At 43.4% G+C, this 23,968-nt stretch overlaps 1 protein-coding gene across 1 annotated transcript in view; it reads right to left on the bottom strand.

Annotated features, from left to right (window-relative positions):
* The window catches only part of LOC129336913 (maestro heat-like repeat family member 5), a 120,279-nt gene that overhangs the window by 18,314 nt on the left and 77,997 nt on the right, over positions 1–23,968 (bottom strand). Inside the window, exons 26-29 of the mRNA XM_054990329.1 lie at positions 16,785–16,940; positions 16,242–16,364; positions 13,366–13,468; positions 8,615–8,689 (exon numbers count right to left, since the gene is read on the bottom strand). Coding sequence (XP_054846304.1) covers positions 8,615–8,689; positions 13,366–13,468; positions 16,242–16,364; positions 16,785–16,940 — 457 coding nt within the window. The remainder of the gene's footprint in view (positions 1–8,614; positions 8,690–13,365; positions 13,469–16,241; positions 16,365–16,784; positions 16,941–23,968) is intronic.

The following is a 23,968-nucleotide window of genomic DNA, read 5'->3' as shown; positions in this document are numbered from 1 at the left end:
AGTTCTGGGTTCTTATTAATTTGAAATTGTAAAATTTCACTCATTTCTCTTATTATTTCCCCCCAGTACTGCCTGGCTACCTCACACGACCACCACATATGATAGAGGGAGCCCTCATGCTTCTTACATTTCCAGCATTTATTAGAAGTATTCAAATTCCCTAGCGCAATCTTCTTTGGTGTCATGTACCAACGATAGATCATTTTGTAAATGTTCTCTTTGATATTAATACATGTCGTTGTCTTCATTGTAGTTTTCCACAAGTATTCCCATGCCTCCATTGTTATTTCTTTATTAAAGTTTATAGCCCATTTCACCATTTGTGTTTTAACTGTCTCATCCTCGGTATACCACTTCAACAGTACTTGATATACCTTGGATATTCTTTTCTTATCTTCTTTAAGAAGGGTCTGCTCTAGTTCCGAATTCTCTATTCGTATACCTCCCTTTACAGAGTCCGAATTATATAAGTCTCTGATCTGTCTATACTGGAACCAATCGTAGTTAGGTGATAGTTCCTCTTGTGTCTTTATTCTAAGTTTGGATGCTTCAGTTTTAGTTATTTCTTTATACGTTAAACATTGTTGTTCATTATCAACAGCTCTCGGGTCTATCACCTCATATGGAACCACCCACAAAGGGGTTCCTTCTTGTAGATAAATTCTGTACTTCTTCCAGATTATGTATAGACTTCTCCGAACAAAGTGATGCAGGAACATCGAGTTGACCTTTACTTTGTCATGCCATAAATATGCGTGCCATCCAAATATTTTTTTATATCCCTCTAGGGCTAATAGTTTCTTGTTCTTTAATGTCATCCATTCTTTCAACCAAACTAGGCAGATTGCATCATGATAAAGTCTCAGATTGGGCAGTTGCATTCCGCCTCTTTCCTTTGCATCTTGTAAAACTTTCACTTTCACTCGAGGCTTCTTGCCTGCCCAAACAAAATCTGATATTTTCCTCTGCCATTTTTCAAATTGTTTGGAGTCTCTGATGATTGGTATTGTCTGTAGCAAAAACATTACTCTTGGTAACACATTCATCTTAACTGCTGCAATCCTGCCCAACCATGACAAATTCAATCTATTCCATTTAATCAAGTCTCTCTCTATCTGAGTCCATAGTTTTTCATAATTGTTTTTGAATAGATCTATGTTCTTTGCAGTTAATTCGACTCCCAAATATTTCACTTTACTTGTTACTTCACAATCCGTTGTTTCCATTAACAATTGTTGTTTCTGCTTAGTCATATTTTTGCATAATATCTTTGACTTCTTTTTGTTAATGAAGAAACCTGCCAAGTCTCCAAACTCCTTGATCTTATCTATCACTCTTGGCATGTTCTCCAATGGGTCCTCTACAATTAACATTATGTCATCCGCAAATGCTCTGACCTTGTATGAATAGCCCTTTATTTTTATTCCACGAATTTCATCATCTTGACGTATTTGTATCATCAGAATCTCCAATACTAAAATGAACAACAATGGAGATAACGGGCAACCTTGTCTTGTTCCTTTACTTATCGTCAATTTCTTGGTCAATTCATCATTCACCACGATTGCTGCAGTCTGGTCTCTATAAATTTCCTTAATTGCTCTGATGAATCTTTCTCCCAATTGTAGCTTTTCCATAGTGGCAAACATAAAGTCCCAGTTTAAATTGTCAAACGCTTTTTCAGCGTCTACAAAGAAGAAACCAACCTCTTTGTCACAACGCTTGTCATAATATTCAATAGCATTGATCACTGTCCTTAAGTTGTCTCTTGTTTGTCTGTCTGGCAAAAAGCCTGCTTGTTCCTCCTCTATGACTTCCGAGAGCCACCCCTTCAATCTCTCCGCCAATATCTTCGCAAAAATTTTATAGTCATTGTTGAGTAGCGATATAGGTCTATAATTTTTCACATTAGTCAGGTCTTGGCCCTCTTTTGGGATCAATGATATATTCGCTTCACTCCAAGTTTCTGGAATCCTTTGATCCCTTAAAACCCCATTCATCACCTCTTTTAGGAATGGTGCCAGTTCATTAGCCATTGTCTTATAGAATTTAGCCGTAAGTCCATCTGGCCCTGGCGCCTTTCCTAGATTTGCAGATTGTATTGCCTTACTTATTTCCTCGTCAGTTACTTCACTATTCAACTTATTTCTCCAAGCTTCCGAGATTTCTGGAAGTTTGGTTTTCTCCAAATATGACGCTATTGATTCTTTGTTTACTTCTTTTTTATTATACAGCTTAGCGTAAAATTTATAAAAGGCTCTACTAATGGTAGCCTGCTCCAAATACGTTTTGTTATCTTCGCAAATTTTATTTATTATCTTCTTTTCCCTTTTCTTCTTCAATTGCCATGCCAGGTACTTCCCAGGTTTATTAGCACCCTCAAACGCTTTTTGATTCAGTCTTTTGAGATTCCACTCCAATTCTTTATTGCTCATTGCTGTTAGCTGTTCTTGAAGTATTTTAATTTCCTGGTATACCTTCTTTTTCCCTGGTCTCTTTTTTAGCTGTATTTCTTTGGCTTTTATTTTCTCCTCAATCTCTTGTCTTTTCTCCTCTTTCTTCTTTCTTGCTCTACCATTTAAGTCCATTAGTATGCCCCTTACAACCGCCTTGTAAGCATCCCAAACTTTATTGGTTGGTACTTCTTTATTCACGTTGTATTGTATAAAAAACTTTGTCTCTCTTCTCAGTATTTCCATATTCTCTCTTTCCTGTAACAAGTCCTCATTTATTCTCCATGCTTTCCTTTTTCTCTTTTTTCCAAATTTCCACATAATTGGGTTGTGATCTGAGCCTACCATAGGCATTATTTCTACCTCCTTAGTCCATAATGCTAAGTCTTTTGAGGCCCAGATCATATCAATTCTTGATAATGTAGAATGCCTTGCAGAATAAAAAGTAAACTGTCTGCTTTTAGGATATTCTCTCCTCCATACATCTTCAAGAGTCTCTTGTTGAATCAACTCAAAAAAAAGCTTTGGTAATAGTCCTCTTTTCTTTTGTGCCGTTGTAGTCTTTTTGTCTAGTTCCAAGTCTGTCACTCCATTGAAGTCTCCAGCAAGAATTATCTGGTCATATGCAAGATCGTCTAAATGCTTCCTTAAATCCTCAAAGAAGCTTTCTTTTGCACCGTTAGGTGCATAAAGTCCGACTACCAACACTCTCTTTAAATTCCAAATACATTCCACTGCTACAAATCTAGCTTCCACATCTCTCATAACAAATTTTGGCTGTAGCTCCTCTTTTATGTACAACACCACTCCTCTTTTTTTCTTGTTGGAGGCCGCTACATATTCTTTGCCCAGTTTTCCAGATTTTAAATATTTTACATCCTGCTTTCTGATATGGGTCTCTTGCAAACAAACAATGTCACATTTTTGTTTTAGTAGCCAGTGAAAAGTATTTTTCCTCTTATTCGGTGAGTTTAGTCCATTTACATTCCAAGATAATACTTTACACTCCATACTCATGATCTTGTTGGTAAGTCTTTTTCATTGTCCTTAATAAATCGCTCCATCTCTCGCTCAGATCTGATGCGTTTTTTGGCCCCTCCAAACTCAAAGGACACTCCTTCCGGTAACTCCCATCTGTACCTGATTTTCATGTCCTTCAAAATCTGAATTAGCACTTTATATTTTTTCCGGTCCAGTAACACTGATCTGGGCAGTTCCTTCATTATAATAATCGTCTTGCCATCAATCTCCAATGGATCTTGAAACTGTTTTGTCACAATCCTCTCTTTCATATTTCGTGTTGTAAACTGCACAATCACATCTCTTGGTAGTTTCCTCTGGGTTGCTATTCTCGAATTCACACGGTATGCCACATCTAGGATAGCCACAACTTCCTCCTCCTCCTTCCCCAGGTACTCAGCCAACACCTCAGTCATCTGTTCTTGCGCTGACTTTCCTTCCACTTCTGGCAAGCCACGAAAACGTAGCTGCTTCTCCATATGTTTAGTTTCTGCAACTGACATTCTCCCCTTCACCAATCTCATCTCTGTTTGTTGCGTGTCTGCTAAATTCTCCATCGCGTCTTCTACTGTTTTAACTCTCTGCTGCGTTCCTTGTAATTCACTTCGTATTGTTTCCATACCTTTTTTCACTTCTGACAGCTCCGATTTTACTGTCTGTGTAACCTCTTTAACCTCTTTTATCAGCTCCAATTTCGTGTCCTTAAGTTCTTTAATCATATCTAAAAGTTTTTTGTCCAGGTTTTTATCCAGGTTTTCTATTGCCGATTGCCACTCTTTTTTTGACATCGTGGGGCTTGCTTTAGCTCGCTCCCACGAATCCGCTCTCTTCCTTAACTCCGTGGCGTAAAATTTAACGTTTTTCTATTTTAAATGTCCCGGTCTTCTTATAGAAATTAAATTTTAAAGAGTCCAAAATGTCGGGCGTCTTTTCTCTATGGTTTCTCTATGATTTTGTAATCCAAGATGGCCTACTTCCTCTTCCGCTGAAGCCGCGACCCTTCCCCTTTCAAAAATGGCGATTCCCTACTTCCTGCCCTCCAGCAAGGGCCGCTTCTCTCCAGCCACTCTATTGTTATTACGCACTTCCTGTCTCCCGTCTTCCCACAGCAGATCTCGCGATGGTGTCTTTTTCTCACAGCTCCAAAGCCACAGGTATTCAAAACAATAGTCCCATTTCTTTAATAACTTCTTTAAACTTAGTCTCTTTTTAAATTCAATTCCTGCCGAGTCTTCCCCTCCTTTTCACTAGTCTGTTGCAGTTTAAAAATCTACTTTTTTTCCTCTCTGTTTTTATCAATCTGTCCCGTCTCAGAAGATAATGATCTTTACCTTCTCTTCACTTTTCTCGGGTTGTAATCGCTGTTTCGATTTTAAGTTCTCCTCTCAGCTTCTTCCCCCAATCGATGCTTGGGTATGTAGGTCTTATGCCAGCCGAATTGGCCCCAAAACTGCCGCAGAGATTATAGCCGACCCGTCGCAAGGTGGGACCTCAAGGATCGGGGGGAGACTCGTTGTGTAGAGCCCCCCCTCGTCCGAGATCTAGCTCACCCTAGGGTCTTGAGCGTTCTTTGCCTGCTCCCCGCCTGAGAGCAGTCGGCCGCGGGCTATTTTCACCCCGCCGGCCGGTTAAAACGGCAGTCCGGTCAGCTCCGCAAGTGGAGCTGCGTTAGACCTCCATGGATCCCAAACAGGAAGTCGTAAGTAAACCTTCAACATCGAAGTCGCCAGCGCAGCCATCAGCACAGAAGTCGACGGCACGGCCTACGTATTTCTGTCCACTCCACATGGAGGGACACTCTGCGAACAGGTGCTCAACTTTCAGGAAACTGCCACTGACAGTGAGGAAGCTCACGATTTCAGAGCTCAAGATGTGTTCCCGTTGTTGCCAATCTCGAGAACATGCCTCAACTGATTGCAAGACTTATATAAAATGCTGCGAGTGCAGCAGCGACACACATGCAACTGCCATGCACACAGATGCCACACCAACACAGCCAGTTGTGTCGGACAACCCTGCCTCCCAAGGAGAGAAGCCTGTTTCGGCCCACTGCACTCAAGTGTGCGGCGTTGGAAGCAACAACCGGTCCTGCCATCAGATATGTCTCGCCAAAGTCTTTCCTGCTGGCCAACCTGAACAGGCCATCAAGATGTACGTCATCCTAGATAGCCACAGTACCCGGTCCCTGGTCGACCCAATATTCTTTGAGCTCTTCAACATATCAGGGGTTGAACTGCCATACACCCTCAGAACGTGTGCTGGGGTCCAGCGCACGGTGGGGAGGAGAGCCGCCGGGTTCCAAATTGAATCTCAGTAATAATAACTGTCCCCTATCCAGCTTTAAATGAAGATTATCCATCAGTTCAACTAAAGCCATTTTGGTTCCAGTCCCAAAAACCTGGAGCTGCCCTGCCTCCACATGCTCTATCACCTTTCCCAGGAAATGTAAATGGGACACTGGCCTATAATTGGTCACCTCATCCTTAGCCAATTAAGATTTTTTTTTAAAAGAACAGGTCTAATAACAGCTTCCATCAAAAGCCTAGCCAACCTCACAAGGTTGCTGTTATGAAGATAATATGGAGGAGGGAAGAATGGTATCAAAACTGCTTTAGTTCCCTATTGGGGAGAAAAGTGGGCTATACATTTTTAAATATATAAAGGTATAGGAAGTGCACCCTCAGTTGGTGAGGGAATTAGGAATTTCAGCCAATTACGCCAATACCTTTTTCAGGCATGGTTTTAAAACCCAAGATGCACTCTTGATTCATGCGACCCACCCAAGTGGTAGCTGTCACAGCCCTGAGGACCCCATCGGCATTCAATTGGAATCTGTCTATAACAGAAGAACTAGTGTGCACCCAAAGTACCAATTCTAGTCTCATCTCACCCTCCAAGTTGGAACAGGTGAGACAGTTTTGGGGGTGGAGCCAACCATTCTTCCAAGGAGCCACCCTTTGGAAGCCTAAGAAGCCTTCCTCCAACTTAAGAGGCTCCTCCTCTAACAAAAGCACAACTTAAGTTGGTGGAAGGCTTCAGCCTTCCAAAGAACCTCACAAAAACTGCAAAGCCGGGGCCAAAAGAACTAAGTTAAAAAAACCAACAACAACCCTTTGAGACTGCCGGGGTGTCCATGCCCACCTCTTATTCCTGGGGGAAGCAGGGGAGGAACTCCGGCTGGTCTCCAATTCCACACCAGCTGCATCGTTCCATTTGAACAAGATTTCAGAATTGGGCAGCTGAGCCTGAGGGACATTGTTATGATGGGTTAGCTTTAAGAACCGTCTCATGAGTAGAATTAGCCTCACATGCTTGAGAAAGACTTCCGCAGGCAAATTGCCCACATCGGAGTGACCTTGGCAGGGCTTGTGTATCGGCATGTTTTATCTCCTTTCACAAGTTTCTCAGGGCAGCAGCTGCCAATCGGTGTTACGCCCTGATTGGTTGAATCTGCTTTAAGACAGGGCTGTTCCAGCCATGCAGGCAGCGCGTTCCCCCTTTTGCTGCTGGATCATTGCCTTAGTGGGAATACCGCTGCCTGGACGGCGCCACCAGCTGCGGCAGCGTCTCTTCTCCAGCACTGCAAGGCCAGCCTGGCATCTTATGGGCTTTATTGGTGAGGTTCAGCTCCAGAGTTAGTAACCAGCCAGTTGACTTTCTTAAGTTAGCCCTATTTAGCCTTGGTAAGGATTTGTTATTTTATGTGTCTATATGCTTGTAAAGCTTGACTGGGTAATGTTAGCTTTTCTGTTAACCCTCCTAAATTTCTTAAAATAAAATACTTTTTACTTTGCCTGTTTTAGTTCGCTAGCACTGTGTATCGTGTCACCTGAGCAAACTCACACCCTCTCTCCGACTGAAAGGTCTTTTAGTGAATGGAGCTCCTCTGCTTTTCCTGGGCCTCCTAGGAGTCTGAGCAGCCAGTTGCTGACTCAGGATGGGAGAGGAACAAGGGGCACCTCCCTGACGGGGGTCCAGTGGCACCTTCAAGACCAGCTAGATTTCCAGGATATGAGCTTTAGCTTGGACCCAAATCTTGCTCTTTTACTATGGGCCAACACAACCTGAAACGATAGTTTCCTCAGTTACTCAGAAAAGGGAAATGTGGTCTGAGGCTTCACAAGTTTGGTGAAAGCTCAGACTACATTTTCCTTTTATTTATTAAATAAGAGGAGGACTCAGTGCTGTCCCTTTCCTCAGGTTTTAGAAGGGGACAAGTCAAAGAGTTAGGAAGACAGAGAGGTCAGGGCATCCTGTCTCCTGCTCTGACTATCCCTTTGGTATGTAGATTGTTATTCTCAGGACTTCCTCCTCGCAACTTCCTCCTTCTCACTCTTCTTTTCCTGGCTTTGTTCCAGGCACCATCTCTCCTTCTCCTCCCTCCCTCTTGGAAGCATGGGTGCAGGACTTGTCCTAGCATCCATGTCCATCCTGAGACTAGACAAGTCGATAGGATCTGTCTCTCCTCCTTTCCTATCAGAGTATGGTGTTCCTACAATAAAGAATTCTTACTTCCTTTCTAAGTATAAGCAAGTGTATGCTTTGTTATTTTCTCTCCTGTACACACACCAGCCAGCAGAACCAGCTTACAACCACCGATAATTATGCTTCCACTGCTAAACGATAGATTCTGCTCATGGCCTAAACATGGAATCCTTTAATTAGGTTTCTGGGGCTAACGTATGATTTATTTATCACATACTGTAAGAAGAGTCCTGCTGGATCAGGCCGGTTGTCCATCCAGTCGAACAGTCGCCAGCCCATCACTCTGGATGACCAAAAGCTTCCTCACCTGCTTCCTCCCAGCACTGGCAGTCAGGGCTTTGCTGTCTCTGAATATGGAGGTTCCCCTTACTCACCGTGGCCAGCAGTCATTGGTGGCCTTCTCTTCTATGAATCAGTGCACACGGTCTCCTCTGCGTCCTCTGAACTCTACAACTGAATTCTGCATGGCCTAAAGAAGTGCTTCTTTTTGTTCACCCCACATCTCTTGCCTGTCAATGTCATTGGGTGCTCACACGTGAGCACTTGGAACTCTTCTCTGATGCCTCTCTGCCTCCAAGGACCCCCAGAGCCCTAAGAGAAGGCCATACAGCTATTCCTCCCTGCCACTTCTTCAAGGTAAGATGGAAACTCCTTACCTTTGGTAAGGTGGCAGATGTCGTCCTGGTCGAGGTTTTTTGATAGCTGAGAGCTGTAATAGTTGAGAGTGTGACCTAGATAAAAATGAACACAATGAGGCAGAGCACCGCTGAAGGATCTCAGCGCTTGCAGCAGAGGCTGCCGATGCTCAAGGGAGTGGCCAGGAGGTCTTTTCCTGTGATGTGATGCACACAAAAGGGACATGGCTGATTTGCAAGTAAAACACGCAAACTGCCTATGACAAAAATGTAACAAAGTCAAAAGCATTCCATTCCTTGTCCCATACAAGAATTGCTATGGCTGTGGTTTTGTTTTCACTTGTGCGAGTGCTTACCTTATACCCGACAACATCCTCTGACCCTCAGCAGTGGGCAAGGATTCTGTGGCAGACAAAACTGCGTGGAACATGTTGCATCAGATCCCCGCCAGCACACTCTTAACTCAAAGCGAGGCATAATGCCAATCATTCCGCAAGATGTGCAAAACGGGCAGGAAACACACTTACAGTACACTGGAGTGGCTGGGGAGGGCATATTCCTAGGGGCGGTAGGATCGGGGTCTTTCCCACTGTTTATTGCATATGTTTTCTTGCTCTTACTCGATCGTTTGCTATTTCTGTAATCCATTTTCTTCATTGCTTATTTATAGTCTTCTGTATCTTATACTGGGTTTCGTTTGCCTTGTTTTCTAATTCTGTAGTCCTAGTCCTGTAGCAATGGCTCATGGAGGTCTTATGCTGCCTGATTAAACTGTTTTTATATTTTGTAATCTGCCTTGAATCTCAATGAGAGCAATGGGTTATAATAAAGTAAGTAAATAAATGAAAAGCGATACAAGGTGGTGACAGATCTGTTAGAAAGCCCAAAATGATGGGCAGGGCACACCCTCTAGAAGGCACAAGGATGAAGCACACTAGCTAAATATCTTTCGGCTTGTGGGTCCCACGGGTGTGGGCATGTTCCCTGGAGAGGCGAGACCTACCCTCTGTGCTCTTAACCCCTGCCCTCCCAGGCTGATAAAAGCTGCCCGAGATGTACTGGCCAGGTGGGCCAGGGGAGTGGTAAACTCTTCCTTGAGAGTGGGAGTTCTGCTGCCCATGCTCAAGAAAGCACTGGTTATACCTGTTTCGGAAAAAAAACCCTCCCTGAGCCATACTGTGCTGGCAAACTTCTGGTTGGTCTCCAACCTTCCATTCTTGAGCAAGAAGCTAGAGCAAGTGGTTTTCTGGATCCATTTCAATCTGGCTTCATTCCAGGACTTGGAACAGTGCCCACTTTGGTCACCTTGGTTGAGAGTCTCTAAAGAGAACTAGACAGGGGGAACATAATCTTGCTAGTCCTGCTGGATCTCTCAGCAGCCTCTGATACCATCAACAATAGCACCCTACTGAGCTGCCTCTTGGTGCTAGAGCTAAGAGGCACCGTGGTTGGTCTCGAAAGGTGGTGCTTGGGAATTTCTTACATCAATCTGGAGTAAAGATAGAATGATTCTACCTTTACTGCAGATTGATGTAACACACCCTTATACACTGGAAACCAAGCCCCAGAGTACAACAATAAATGGAGAGCATTGTGTGAAAGCAGTCCTGGGTCTACTGCAATATTTGTATTTTATCACACAATACTAGAGCTCTAGATAAAACACTGGGAGCATTTCATGTTTGGTTTCTATATGTGTGGGTGTGTTTGATTATAAATTGTTTACAATTGACCACTGTAGAAGGCCTTAGGGCCAAAATGAGTCTGGTTGGGTTTTTTTACTGTACCTTGGTCTATTTGTGTTAGCCATTGCACTGTACCATCATCTGTACCTTGAGATGTCTTAGCATATATATGTAGCCTGCCATTCAGGCCTTATGTTTTAAACTTGTTTTTAATCTACATTTGTGCACATCTATAATACTTTCTAATATGTATTTTTAGGTTGTTACTTAATTCTTCTATTTTGTTCCTCAGTCAGATCCAGCCACAGTGATCCATGCTGTAGTTACATCTAGGGTGGACTACTGCAATGCGCTCTACTTGGGGCTGCCCTTGATGGGTGTTCAGTTGCTGCAGCGGGTGCGGAATGGCTAGACTGCTGGCTGGGGGCAGCTATTTGGAGCATGAACAGCAATTCCACTGGCTACCAATCTGCTCCTGGTCCAAATTCAAGGTGTTGGTTTTGACCTTTAAAGCCCTATATGGCTCAGGACCGAGGTATCTGAAGGGCTGTCTTCTCCCATATGTTCCTTCCCAGGAACTAAGATCACAGGGAGAGGCCCTCCTGACTGTCCCACTAGCTAAAAATGCTCACTTGGTGGGTATACGAGAGAGGGCCTTTTTGGTGGCAGTCCCATGATTATCAAACAGTATCCCCAGGACAGTGTGCCTGCCCCCCTCATTGTTGATCTTTAGGAAGCAGCTGAAGATGGTGTTAGGACTGCTTTTAATTAACTTAGTTTTCTCTAGTGTCGGGCTACAGTAGAAAAGTAGGATTTGAGTCCAGGGGCACCTTAGAGACCAACGAGGTTTTCAGAGAGTAAGCTTTTGAGAGTCACAGCTCCCTTCTTCAGATACAGAGGCTGAAGAAGGGAGCTTTGACTATAGAAGGCTCATACCCTGAAGATCTTGTTCATCTGTACAGTGCCCCTGGAATGAAAACCTTTAAATTTTCTCAACTTCCTGGCAGTTGTATTCTGGGTTTTTAAACTGTATTTTTCTTGTTGTTTTATTTATCTTGTAAGCTGCCTTGAGTTTTATTTATCTTGTAAGCTGCCTATGAGGTAGGAAGGTGGCTAAAATTGTTTTAACAAACACCCAGAAGCAGTTGTATTATTGTTTATTTATTTATTAACAAGACTTTTAACTCACCTTTCTTCCCCAATAAGCCCACCAAATCAACTGACAAATTAAAACATACAGATTAAAATCTTGTCCTAAGAATCATAAATATTTAATGCTAAATTCTCATGGCCCCTTCTTACATGCTTTAAGGCCAATCACCACCTTGGGGTCAGGCAGCAATCTCCCCCAGGCCAGTTTAGCGAGGGATCCTGATGGTGTTTTGCCACCTTCTGGGCATGGAGCAGGGGGTCACTGTGTGTGTGTGTGTGTGTGTGTGGTGTGTGTGTGTGTGTGTGTGTGAGGAGGGAAGGTAGTTGTGAATTTCCTGTATTGTGCAGGGGGTTGGACTAGATGACCCTGGAGGTCCCATCTAACCCTGTGGTTCTGTTTCTGTTCTATGATTAAAACTACAGTTAGAAGACTGGGGAGGGGGGAGGAATCTCTGAGGGAATGCCAAGTGAACCACCTTCAAAATGAGCTAAAATGTCATTTGAGGAGGAACATTAAAATCTGATACATTTACAAATGACAAAAATCCTATTTTGAAATCTGACTTCAAAATGAATTGTCAGGGGCACAGGGCTCGAAATGCAGCAGTGGTTTCTTTCCGTTTCTTTCAGGACATACTTCTGAACTGGCTAAACGAATTAATGAAATCAGCATCACTGACAAAACTACTGAAAATAATCTCTCAGGTTTTGTCACAGACTGGTGGCGGCAGCAAGGTCATCAGACGTCAAATAGCCAATATTTTCTCAATATTCACATCCTTTAGAAAATATTGGATAATGGTCATTATCAGAAGTCATGTGTGTATGTTTTAGAACTGTTTTAATAACAACAACATTTGATTTATATATCACCCTTCAGGACAACTTAACGCCCACTCAGAGCGGGTTACAAAGTATGTTACTATTATCCCCACAACAACAATCACCCTGTGAGGTGGGTAGGCCTAAGAGAGCTCTGACAGAGCTGTGACTAGAGATGGGCATGAACAGAAAAAAGACCAAACATGATGTTCGTTGTTTGTTGCCATCCATGAACAGGGACTCACGAACAACCACAAACATGACCCTGTTCACGAACATGTTTGTGGTTGGCTGTTCGTAGGGGCCAGAAGGCTCTCCTCCAGCCATCAACCAAGTTTGGTCAAGATCCCTACCCCACCACTCCCAGAAACCCTACCTGAGCAGGCAGCAGGAAGGGTACCAATAGTAAATAATAGCTTGGCCCCAGAGCCTGGCAGCAGCCCTGGAACCTGAAGAGGTAGATCCATATCCCACCACACACAAAGAAAATTCAAGCTCCAATGCACTCTCCCTGTCTCTCTATCAAAATGCCAACAGCAGCTGTCTCTCCCTCTCCACTGTCTGCAAAGACTAGCCAGAGCTGGGAGCACCCCCTCCTCCATGGTCTTTGCTCTCTTGTAACAAATTCAGAGCTCCACACTTGGAAGGAAGACCTGCCTATCAAGCTAAATTGGGCTTAGATTGGGGTTTCCAGGGCAACAGCAGGAGTTCAGACAATCCCTGCCTACATTGCCAAGGGAATTGATTGCAGGTGCCAGACTGTCTGGCTTGACGAACAGCAACGACGAGGCTTGCAACGACCACCTATTCATTTAGAATGTGGCCTCACGAACAGCTTGTTCTCTGAACAGCAGATTGGGCTGTTCGTGGCTTTTATTTTGTTCGTATTGCTGTTCGTGCCCATCTCTAGCTTTGTGACTGACCCAAGATCACCCAGCTGGCTTCAAGTGGAGGAGTGGGGAATCAAACTCGGTTCTCCAGAGTGGAGTCCTGTGCTCTTATCCACGACACCAAACTGCCTCTCACACCAAACTGACTGTCAATGGAGGAAACTCCAACATAATTCAAAGGAATGCTTCTATAGAAAAGGGGAAGAATATTTTTTGTCCTTACCAATGAAGCGTGTTGCAGTGTGTCTTATCTCAATCTGGGGGTGATGAAGATAACCCAACGCCTGAGAGATGAAAATATGGATATTATCATGGTTGTTCCTCATCTATTAAGAAAGAAAAGAGTGACAAATTACACGCAAATATGGTGCCTGCAGGCTCAAAGAAGTTTGGCACCCCTATTGTACTATATTGCAACATCAATGGATCATCCTTTTCCCCTACAGTTCCATGTTTTCTACCTTTGTCACCCTTCCTTCACTGTTGTATTTCAAACCTCCAAGAGGCCTGGAGGCCGCAAGGTGGTGAGGGCAAATTCCTCCTTGGCTCTGAAAACTGGACTCCATACAGGCATCTCAGCACATGTTTGTTTTCATTTGTTTATTTAAAATATTTATTAGCTGCTTTTCTAGTTTAGGTAATCAGGGTGACTCGCAATGTGAACTGTAAATGTTTCCAGGAGACCTAAGAGGTCCAGGAAAGGCCCCCGACTGAAGCCTGGGGTTCGGGTCCCCCTTCCCAGTGGCTGAGACGGGCAGCCTTCCGGTAGAGCATGTCCTGGAAGTAACACACCCCAAACAACTGCAGTGTGGGTTTCTGCCCAGAGAAGGGAGCTCTTGCTGAAGAGCAGGGATTGTGTGTTCTGCTGGAAAGCACACAGGCCTGCTGTGCGCTAGCTGGTGGAAAAAGAGGGAGGCCAGGCAGATGGCTTGTGGGTAGTAAGCCCTACTATGCTGGGGGTCAGGGCGGGGGTTCCACACTCCCCAGTCTACCCAATGAAGGCAAAGGGATCCCTGGCTGAGGGGTCTTGCTTCCATAATTATTTCTACTTGGGGAAGTCCTGGACAAGGCATGCCTGAGGGAAGGTTATGATTTTGATGGTTTGCCATTACAGCACAGACTGCCTAGACTGGCTTTAGGAATCATGGGAAAAGAGGCGTTCTAGGCGATGACTGCACTCATTTGGGAAACTAAAACAGTGCTGGGAAGATCAGTCAGACCCAGGCTCCATGCTGCCTCCTTGTTGAAAGAAACTCCAGAAGGAGTAGAAGGGATTAGTTTCAGGCCTAACGTGTGTGAACGTGTGTTTCTCCTTCCTGGCAGAAGAGGCACAGGTTTTGTGTGTGCCTGTCTCCAGTTAGGGTCTGTTAAAGGTAATTTCCCTGATAAGGGAAGGAGGACAAGGTAAGTTAGTTCTGGGCAGGAGGTTTTTGCCTTGAATTCCGAAGGATCACCATATCTGCTGGCTGCCAGAAAGTGTGCTGAAAGCTCTTTGGCGTCAAAGCCAGCATCCACTGCTGAGAGAGACCCCAAAGCAAGCTTTAAAAGCAGCCTGCCTAACCCAGGCTGGGTAAGGCAGGAACCTGCTAGGCCTCCTCCATCAGAAGGACTGAGGGGCTGGGGGAAGTTGGAGAGGGGAAAGCTGACTGGTGTGTTTTTTTCTTCTTCTTGCACCTGGGATCCTCTGAGTGTTATCAAAATCAAGACCGTGCCAGGGTAACTGTGCCTATATGTTTTTATTGCATTGCAATAAAGGAAGAATAGGGAGAAGAGATCATACTAAAGCAGAGACCTCAGATCAGTAAAGGGCCTTCTGTATGCTCTCCTTCACGGCTGAGGCCTCAGCCCAATAGCAATGCTGGAATAAAGGTGACTCAGCATGACGCGGGAGGGAGGTTCTGCCCTCTCCTCTACAGCCACGTTGTCTCTTTGTCTGAGAGCCAAGCTACAAGTGATGGCTTACACAGGTTGGACACTTGTCAGCTAACCTCAAGTTTTGATGGAAAATGTAGGCGTCCTGGTTTTACAGCTTGGCTCTCCATTACAGCTGCAAGACCAGGATGCCTACATTTCCCATCAAAACTTGAGGGAAGCTGACAAGTGTCCAAGCTGTGTCAGGTGTCACTTGTAGCTTGGCTCTGAGCTAGAAGCTTCCCTTTGACTCCTCCTCTGCCTGTGCCTTTGTTCTCTCTCTCTCCTTGCCAGAATCAAGACACCTGCCTTCCGGTCTTCTGTGGAAGCATGTCATGCTCTCATACTCCCATAATATGTTATTATTATCCCCACAACAAAAACACCCTGTGAGGTGGGTGGGGCTGAGAGAGCTCTGAGAGAGCTGTGACTGACCCAAGGTCACCCAGCTGGCTTCAAGTGAAGGAGCGAGGAATCAACCCCGGTTCTCCAGATTAGAGTCTCACTGCTCTTAACCACTACACCAAACTGGCTCTAGCTTGAATAGTATTTTGCCACACGTGTTTCTATGCTTTCCTGACTGTGTAGCTTTGCTGGATCAACTAACTAAGATCTCCAACAGGCAGGGTGGTGCTACAGGCACCAAGAAGGGCCACTGACACTGGTGGCCAACTGACACTTCCTCAGCCTGGGAAGCAGCTTCAGCTGCGTCTTGAGATGTAGGGGCAAGTTCCAGCTGCTGCCCCACTTCCATGTTCTCTCGTTGAGCCTGACAACCACTGAAGCTTCTTGCCCCTGCTTGGGCCTAGACCAGAGAGAGGAGAGTGGCAGAGCAGCGCAGCACTCTTCCCCTTCTCGCTTATGCCCGGTTGATGTTGGGGCAAAAAGCAGGAGAGAAGCTGCTGAATCCTTTAAAGGTGTTTGGGCCCAAAGAGGCCGATAACAGAAAAGGAGCTCTGGAAGGCTTCCGGGCTGCAGAGCAGGGGCAGCAGGGCGTGGGCTGGGAGGCGGCAGCTCCAGCCAGAGGTAGAAGCCTTGCCAATGGCTTTAAGCTGCCCCATTGTTCTGAAACATGCAGGTTGTTCACTCAAAACGGACTCATACTTGTGATATTAATGCATTTGATATACAGTACTTGTGATTTTGTTATAAAGGTAACCATGTTTGCAGCCCTAAGGATTTACTGACCAGATTCTTCCACACATTCACCAAGCAGCTCCAGGTGTCCGCCCAAGCCATGCTGCGAAACATCAACTTCAGGTGAGCCCATCCAAGAAAGATTCCACAATTCAAGAGGGTCAGTTTGCATGCCTGCAACAATATTTCAGGTATCAGAGAAACAGCAGGTGATTAGAGGATCACAGCCCAGAACCCTCTGCGGCATTTCAGGCTGCTTGAGGCAGGGAAAGCCCCGTCAGTCCGTACAGTTCCAACATGATTCCGCGCGCCCAGCCAGCTCCTCTGGAATCCGAAGGGCACAGGAACAGCCCAGCTGGCTCAGACCAGTGAAGGGCCACCGAGCCCCGCGTCCTTTTCCACACAATGGCCAACCGTGTAGGGCGCAGAGGGCACGGCCAGATCTGCCCAGCTCAGCCCACCCTCCTTATCGGAAGGGGACTTTCTTTCGGAAAGCCAAGCATCTTCTGGTCACAAGAAAGGATGCAACGCAAACCGCAAGGAGGTGTTGGTAGGATACTGCGAGGTGCAAGGACTCCCTCCAGCCAGACTTGCCATAGCCACAGTGTTGTCTCTGTCTTTCAAATGGAGCAGCAGAGCAAGAAGGCTGTACACCACTTCCTTCTTTAGGACGGCCTTGTCAGCTTCTTTTGCTCTCGTCACCAGCTGCCCAAACAGTGATATGGCAGCGGCACGAACAGCTGCACTTTCCTGGTCACGATACACAGCGAGAGGTACATTAGAAACAGGGTTAGGGCACAGACAATGAAGCAGTGGTTAAGAACGGCAGGACTCTAATCTGGAGAGCCAGGTCTGATCCCCCACTCCTCCACTTGAAGCCAGCTGGGGGATCTTGGGTCAGTCACAGCTCTCTCGGAGCTATCTCAGCCCCACCCACCTCATAGGGGGATTGTTGTGAGGATAATCACAACACTCTTTGTAAACCGCTCTGAGTGGGCATTAAGTTGTCCTGAAGGGCGGTATATAAATCGAATTTTATTATTATTTATTATTTTTATTGTCTATTTTGTTAATTCATTAGAGCATTTTTGCCCTGCCTTTACTCCAAGAAGCTTAGGGCAGCATGCATGCTCTCCTTTCCCCTGACTTTCTCCCCACAGTAACCCTTTTTTTTTTTTTTTTGAAAAAATTTTTATTGGGTTAGGATCATATATTTACACATTACAGTCAATTTTCCCATTTCTCAGTTTCTAACCCCCTCCCTTTCCCTCCCTTTTTTGTTGACTTCCAACAGTTTTCCAACCCTTTGTCCCTTTTCCCTTACTCTTTATTTATTCCTCTATCTAACAAATATATATTCTCCCTTTATTCTAAGCAATACTTCTTTAACTATTTTTAATACTCTGTACCCTAACTATGAGTCCCTTTTTCCATAATGGATAAACAATTTATCCCATAATTCCATTTTCAAATATTTCTGTATAACGTAAACTATGTAAACCATACATTCATATAAATCAACCAGCTTAACTTATACTCTATATATTATTCATTCTATCTTCTTCTTTCTGTTTTAGTTATATTTGTTTACATTAATATTTCTATTCCCTTCAATCATAAATCTATATATGATATCAATCAATTTGACTCATATATACCTTCAGATAAACATATTCAGTTTGGTACATTGTACAAAATCAGAAAGAAATTATTATTAGTTAATCAATCCCTATATTTAACCCTTATGATTAGTTGTTTTCTCTCAATATTCTATTTATTATTCTATATATATCAATCTAGTAACATAACTGCTTAGAGATTTACTTATACCTCTTCTCCCCCCCGGCAAGATCACCCCCCTCTGCGTTTTAATGTACTTCAATAGTTCTCAAACTGCCACAGTTCTCCTCCCACCTCCCATTTCTTCTCCAAATATTGTTTCAGCTTCTCCCAGTCTGTGTTAAACTGTCCTGAGTCCAGATTTCTCAGTTTTCTTGTCATTTTATCCATTTCTGCCATATACAGCAATTTGTAAATCCAATCTTCGATAGTTGGCACTTCTTGTACTTTCCATTTTTGCGCGTACAAAAGTCTAGCTGCTGCCGTCATGTAAAATATCAACGTCCTATGATGGGCTGGAATTCCCTCCATTCCCAAGTTTAGTAGCAGGAGTTCTGGGTTCTTATTTACTTGAAATTGTAAAATCTCACTCATTTCTCTTATTATTTCCCCCCAGTACTGCCTGGCTACCTCACACGTCCACCACATATGGTAGAGGGAGCCCTCATGCTTCCTGCATTTCCAGCATTTATTAGAAGTGTTCAAGTTCCCTAGCGCAATCTTCTTTGGTGTCATGTACCAACGATAAATCATTTTGTAAATGTTCTCTTTAATGTTGGTGCATGTCGTTGTCTTCATTGTAATCTTCCACAAGTATTCCCATGCCTCCATTGTTATTTCTTTGTTGAAGTTTATGGCCCATTTCACCATTTGTACTTTAACTATTTCATCCTCAGTATACCATTTCAACAGTACTTGGTATACCTTGGATATTCTTTTCTTGTCCTCTTTAAGAAGGGTCTGCTCTAGTTCCGAATTCTCTGTTCGTATACCTCCCTTTACAGAGTCCGAGTTATATAAATCTCTGATCTGTCTATACTGGAATCATAGTAAGGTAATAGTTCCTCCTGAGTCTTTATTCTAAGTTTAGATGCTTCAATTCTAGTTATTTCTTTATAAGTTAAGCATTGTTGCTCATTATCAACAGCTCTCGGATCTATCACCTCATATGGAACTACCCACAAAGGGGTTCCTTCTTGTAAGTAGATTCTGTACTTCTTCCAAATTGTATATAAACTTCTCCGTATATAGTGATGCAGAAACATCGAGTCCGCCTTTACTTTATCATGCCATAGGTATGCGTGCCATCCAAATATTTTTTTGTATCCCTCTAGGGCTAGTAGTTTCTTGTTCTTTAACGTCATCCACTCTTTCAACCACACTAGGCAGATTGCGTCATGGTAAAGTCTTAGATTGGGCAGTTGCATTCCGCCTCTTTCTTTTGCATCTTGTAAAACTTTCATTTTCACTCGAGGCTTCTTGCCTGCCCATACAAAGTCTGATATTTTCCTCTGCCATTTTTCGAATTGCTTAGAGTCTCTGATGATTGGTATTGTCTGTAGCAAAAACATTACTCTTGGTAACACATTCATCTTAACTGCTGCAATCCTTCCCAACCATGACAAATTCAGTCTATTCCATTTGATCAGATCTCTCTCTATCTGAATCCATAATTTTTCATAGTTGTTTTTAAATAAGTCTATGTTCTTTGCAGTCAGTTCAATTCCCAAATATTTCACCTTATTTGTTACTTCACATTCCGTTATTTCCATTAACAATTGTTGTTTTTGCTTAGTCATGTTTTTGCATAATACCTTTGATTTCTTTTTATTGATATAAAAACCTGCCAAATCTCCGAACTCCTTAATCTTATCTATCACTTTTGGCATGTTCTCCATTGGGTCTTCTACAATTAGCATTATGTCATCCGCAAATGCTCTGACCTTATAAGAATAGTCCTTTATTTTTATTCCACGGATTTCTTCATCTTGTCGTATTTGTATCATCAGGATCTCCAATACCAAAATGAACAACAGCGGAGACAACGGGCAACCTTGTCTTGTTCCTTTACTTACAGCTAATTTCTTAGTCACTTCATCATTTACCACAATTGCTGCATTCTGGTCTCTGTAAATTTCCTTAATTGCTCTAATGAATCTTTCTCCCATTTGTAGCTTTTCCATAGTGGCAAACATAAAGTCCCAGTTTAAATTATCAAACGCCTTTTCAGCATCAACAAAGAAGAAACCAACCTCTTTATCACAACGCTTATCATAATATTCAATAGCATTTATCACTGTCCTCAAATTGTCTCTGATTTGTCTGTCTGGCAAAAAGCCTGCTTGTTCCTCCTCAATAACTTCCGAAAGCCACCCCTTCAGTCTCTCCGCCAATATCTTCGCAAAGATTTTATAGTCATTATTGAGTAACGATATGGGTCTGTAATTTTTCACGTTTGTCAAGTCTTGGCCTTCTTTAGGTATCAGTGATATATTCGCTTCATTCCAGGTACCTGGAATCCGTTGATCCTTTAAAACTCCATTAATCACCTCTTTTAGGAATGGTGCCAGTTCATTGGCCATTGTCTTGTAGAATTTAGCCGTAAGTCCGTCTGGCCCTGGCGCCTTTCCTAGATTTGCAGATTGTATTGCCTTACTTATTTCCTCATCCGTTACTTCATTATTCAGTCTATTCCTCCAAGCTTCCGAAATTACTGGGAGTTTCATTTTCTCCAAATATGTCGCTATTGATTCTTTATTCACCTCTTTCTTATTGTATAACTTAGCGTAAAATTTGTAAAAGGCTCTACTAATGGTAGTCTGTTCCAAATATGTTTTATTGTCCTCACATATTTTGTTTATTATTTTCTTTTCCCTTCTCTTTTTTAATTGCCATGCCAAATACTTCCCAGGTTTATTTGCTCCTTCAAACACTTTCTGATTCAGTCTTTTAAGGTTCCACTCCAATTCTTTATTATTCATTGCTGTCAGCTGTTCTTGAAGTATTTTAATTTCCTGGTACAGTTTCTTTTTCCCTGGTCTCTTTTTTAACTGTATTTCTTTGGCTTTTATTTTCTCCTCAATCTCTTGTCTCTTCTCCTCTTTCTTTTTTCTCACTCTGCCATTTAAGTCCATTAGTATGCCCCTTATTACCGCCTTGTAGGCATCCCAAACTTTGTCAGTTGGTACTTCTTTATTCACGTTATATTGTATGAAGAACTTTGTCTCTCTTCTCAACATCTCCATGTTCTCTCCTTCCTGTAACAAGTCCTCATTTATTCTCCATGCTTTCCTTTTTCTCCTCCTCCCTAATTTCCACATGATTGGATTATGATCTGAGCCTACCCTCGGCATTATTTCTACCTCCTTAGTCCATAACGCTAAGTCTTTTGAGGCCCAGATCATATCAATTCTTGATAGTGTACAATGCCTTGTAGAGTAAAAGGTAAATTGTCTACTTTTAGGATTTTCTCTTCTCCATACATCTTCTAACGTCTCCTGTTGTATCAGCTCAAAAAAAAGCTTTGGTAACAATCCTCTTTTCTTTTGTACAGTTGATGTCTTTTTATCTAGTTCCAAGTTAGTCACTCCATTGAAGTCTCCAGCAAGAATTATCTGGTTGTATGAAAGATCATCTAATTGCTTCCTCAAATCCTCAAAGAAGCTCTCTTTTGCACCGTTAGGTGCATAAATTCCGACTACCAACACTTTTTTTAAGTTCCATGTACATTCCACTGCTATAAATCTGGCTTCCACATCTTTTATTACATATTTTGGCTGTAGCTCCTCTTTTATGTACAACACCACTCCTCTTTTTTTCTTATTAGAGGCCGCTACAAATTCATTGCCCAATTTCCCCATTTTTAAATATTTTGCATCCTGCTTTCGAATATGGGTTTCTTGCAAGCAAACAATATCACATTTTTGTTTTAATAGCCAGTGGAAAATACTTTTTCTCTTGTCTGGTGAGTTTAGTCCATTTACATTCCAAGATAAAACTTTACACTCCATACTCATAATCTTGTTGGTAAGTCTTTTTCATTGTCCCTTATAAATCGCTCCATCTCTCGCTCAGATCTGATACGCTTTTTGGCCCCTCCAAACTCAAAGGACACACCTTCTGGTAACTCCCATCTGTACCTGATTTTCATGTCCTTCAAGATCTGAATTAGCACTTTATATTTTTTCCGATCTAGTAACACTGACCTGGGTAATTCCTTCATTATGATAATCGTCTTGCCATCAATCTCCAATGGATCTTGAAACGGTTTTGTCACGATCTTCTCTTTCATATTTCGTGTCGTAAACTGCACAATCACGTCTCTTGGTAGTTTCCTCTGGGTTGCAATTCTCGAATTTACACGGTATGCCACATCTAGGATAGCCACAACTTCCTCCTCCTCCTTCCCCAGGTATTCAGCTAACACCTCAGTCATCTGTTCTTGCGCTGACTTTCCTTCCACTTCTGGCAAACCACGAAACCGTAGCTGCTTCTCCATGTGTTTAGTTTCTGCAACCGCCATTCTTCCCCTCATCAGTCCCATCTCTGTTTGTTGCGTGTCTGCTAAGTTCTCCATCGCGTCTTCTACTGTTTTAACTCTCTGCTGCGTTCCTTGTAGTTCACTTTGTATTGTTTCCATACCTTTTTTGACTTCTGACAGCTCCGATTTTACTGTCTGTTTGACCTCTTTAACCTCTTTTATCAGCTCCAATTTCGTGTCCTTAAGTTCTTTAATCACATCTAAAAGTTTTTTGTCCAGGTTTTCTATTGCCGATTGCCACTCTTTTTTCGACATCGTGGGGCTTGCTTTGGCTCGCTCCCACGAGTCTGCTCTCTTCCTTAACTCCGTGGCGTAAAATTTAGATGTCTTTTTATTTCAAATGTCCCGGTCTTCTTGCAAAAATTAATTTTTAAAGAGTCCAAAATGTCGGGCGTCTTTTCTCTATGGTTCCTCTATGATTTTGTAATCCAAGATGGCTTACTTCCTTTTCCGCTGAAGCCGCGACCCTTCCCCTTTCAAAGATGGCGATTCCCTTCTTCCTGCCCTCCGGCAAGGGCCGCTTCTCTCCAGCAACTCTATTGTTATTACGTACTTCCTGTCTCCCGACTTCCCACAGTAGGTCTCGCGATGGTATCTTTTTCTCACAGCTCCATAACCGCAAGTATTCAAAACAATAGTCCAATTTCTTTAATAACTTCTTTAAACTTAATCTCTTTTCAAATACAACTCTTGTCGAGTCTTCCCCTCCTTATTATTAGCCTGTTGCAGTTTGAAAATCTACTTTTCTTCCTCTCTGCTTTTACCAATCTGTCCCGTATCAGAAGATAGTGATCTTTACCTTCTCATTCACTTTTCTCGGGTTGTAATCGCTGTTTCGATTTTGACTTCTCCTCTCCACTTCTTTCCCCAATCGAAGCTTGGGTATGTAGGTCTTATGCCAGCCGAATTGGCCCCAGAACTGCCGCAGAGATCTTAGCCGACCTGTCGCAGGGTGGGACCTCAAGGATCAGGAGGGGACCCGTTGCATAGAGCCCCCCCTCGTCCGAGATCTAGCACACCCTAGGGTCTTGAGCGTTCTTTGCCTGCTCTCCGCCTGAGAGCAGTCGGCCGCGGGCTAAATTTCCCCCGCCGGCCGCTTAAAACGGCAGTCCGGTCAGCTCCGCAAATGGAGCTGCTTCAGACCTCCATGAATCCCAAACCGGAAGTCTCCCCACAGTAACCCTGTAAGGTAGGGTAGGCTCAGACAGAATGGCAAGCAGGGACTAGGACCCAGGTCTCCTTGAACCCAGTCTAGCGTTCCAGCCACTTCACCACAGGGCCTCTTGAATGGAACCCCTGGCAGCTGGGGGGCTCAGGCCCACTTTGCACTGAAACTGACTCACAGAATAAGAGTACAGGATGGAGAGCATTTTTAATCTTAGCAAGCCATGTCTGCACTACAGGATAGAACTTAGAGATTAAACACAGTTTTGTAAAACAGCAACACACAGCAACTTTTCAGAAACTTGAATACTAACAGCCAAATGGCCCTGATCAGAGGATACTTAAATCCAAAGACAGGAGTCATGAACAGGCACACATCTTCCTACATACCTGTAAAATGCCCCAGGTTTGCAGAAAAATCAGATCTAATTTATTTTTTAAATTGGGGGTAAAA

This window comes from Eublepharis macularius, chromosome 10 (assembly GCF_028583425.1).
Source record: "Eublepharis macularius isolate TG4126 chromosome 10, MPM_Emac_v1.0, whole genome shotgun sequence".
In the NCBI taxonomy this organism is placed as follows: Eukaryota; Metazoa; Chordata; class Lepidosauria; order Squamata; family Eublepharidae; genus Eublepharis; species Eublepharis macularius.
This window is presented reverse-complemented; position numbering and strand designations above follow the sequence as displayed.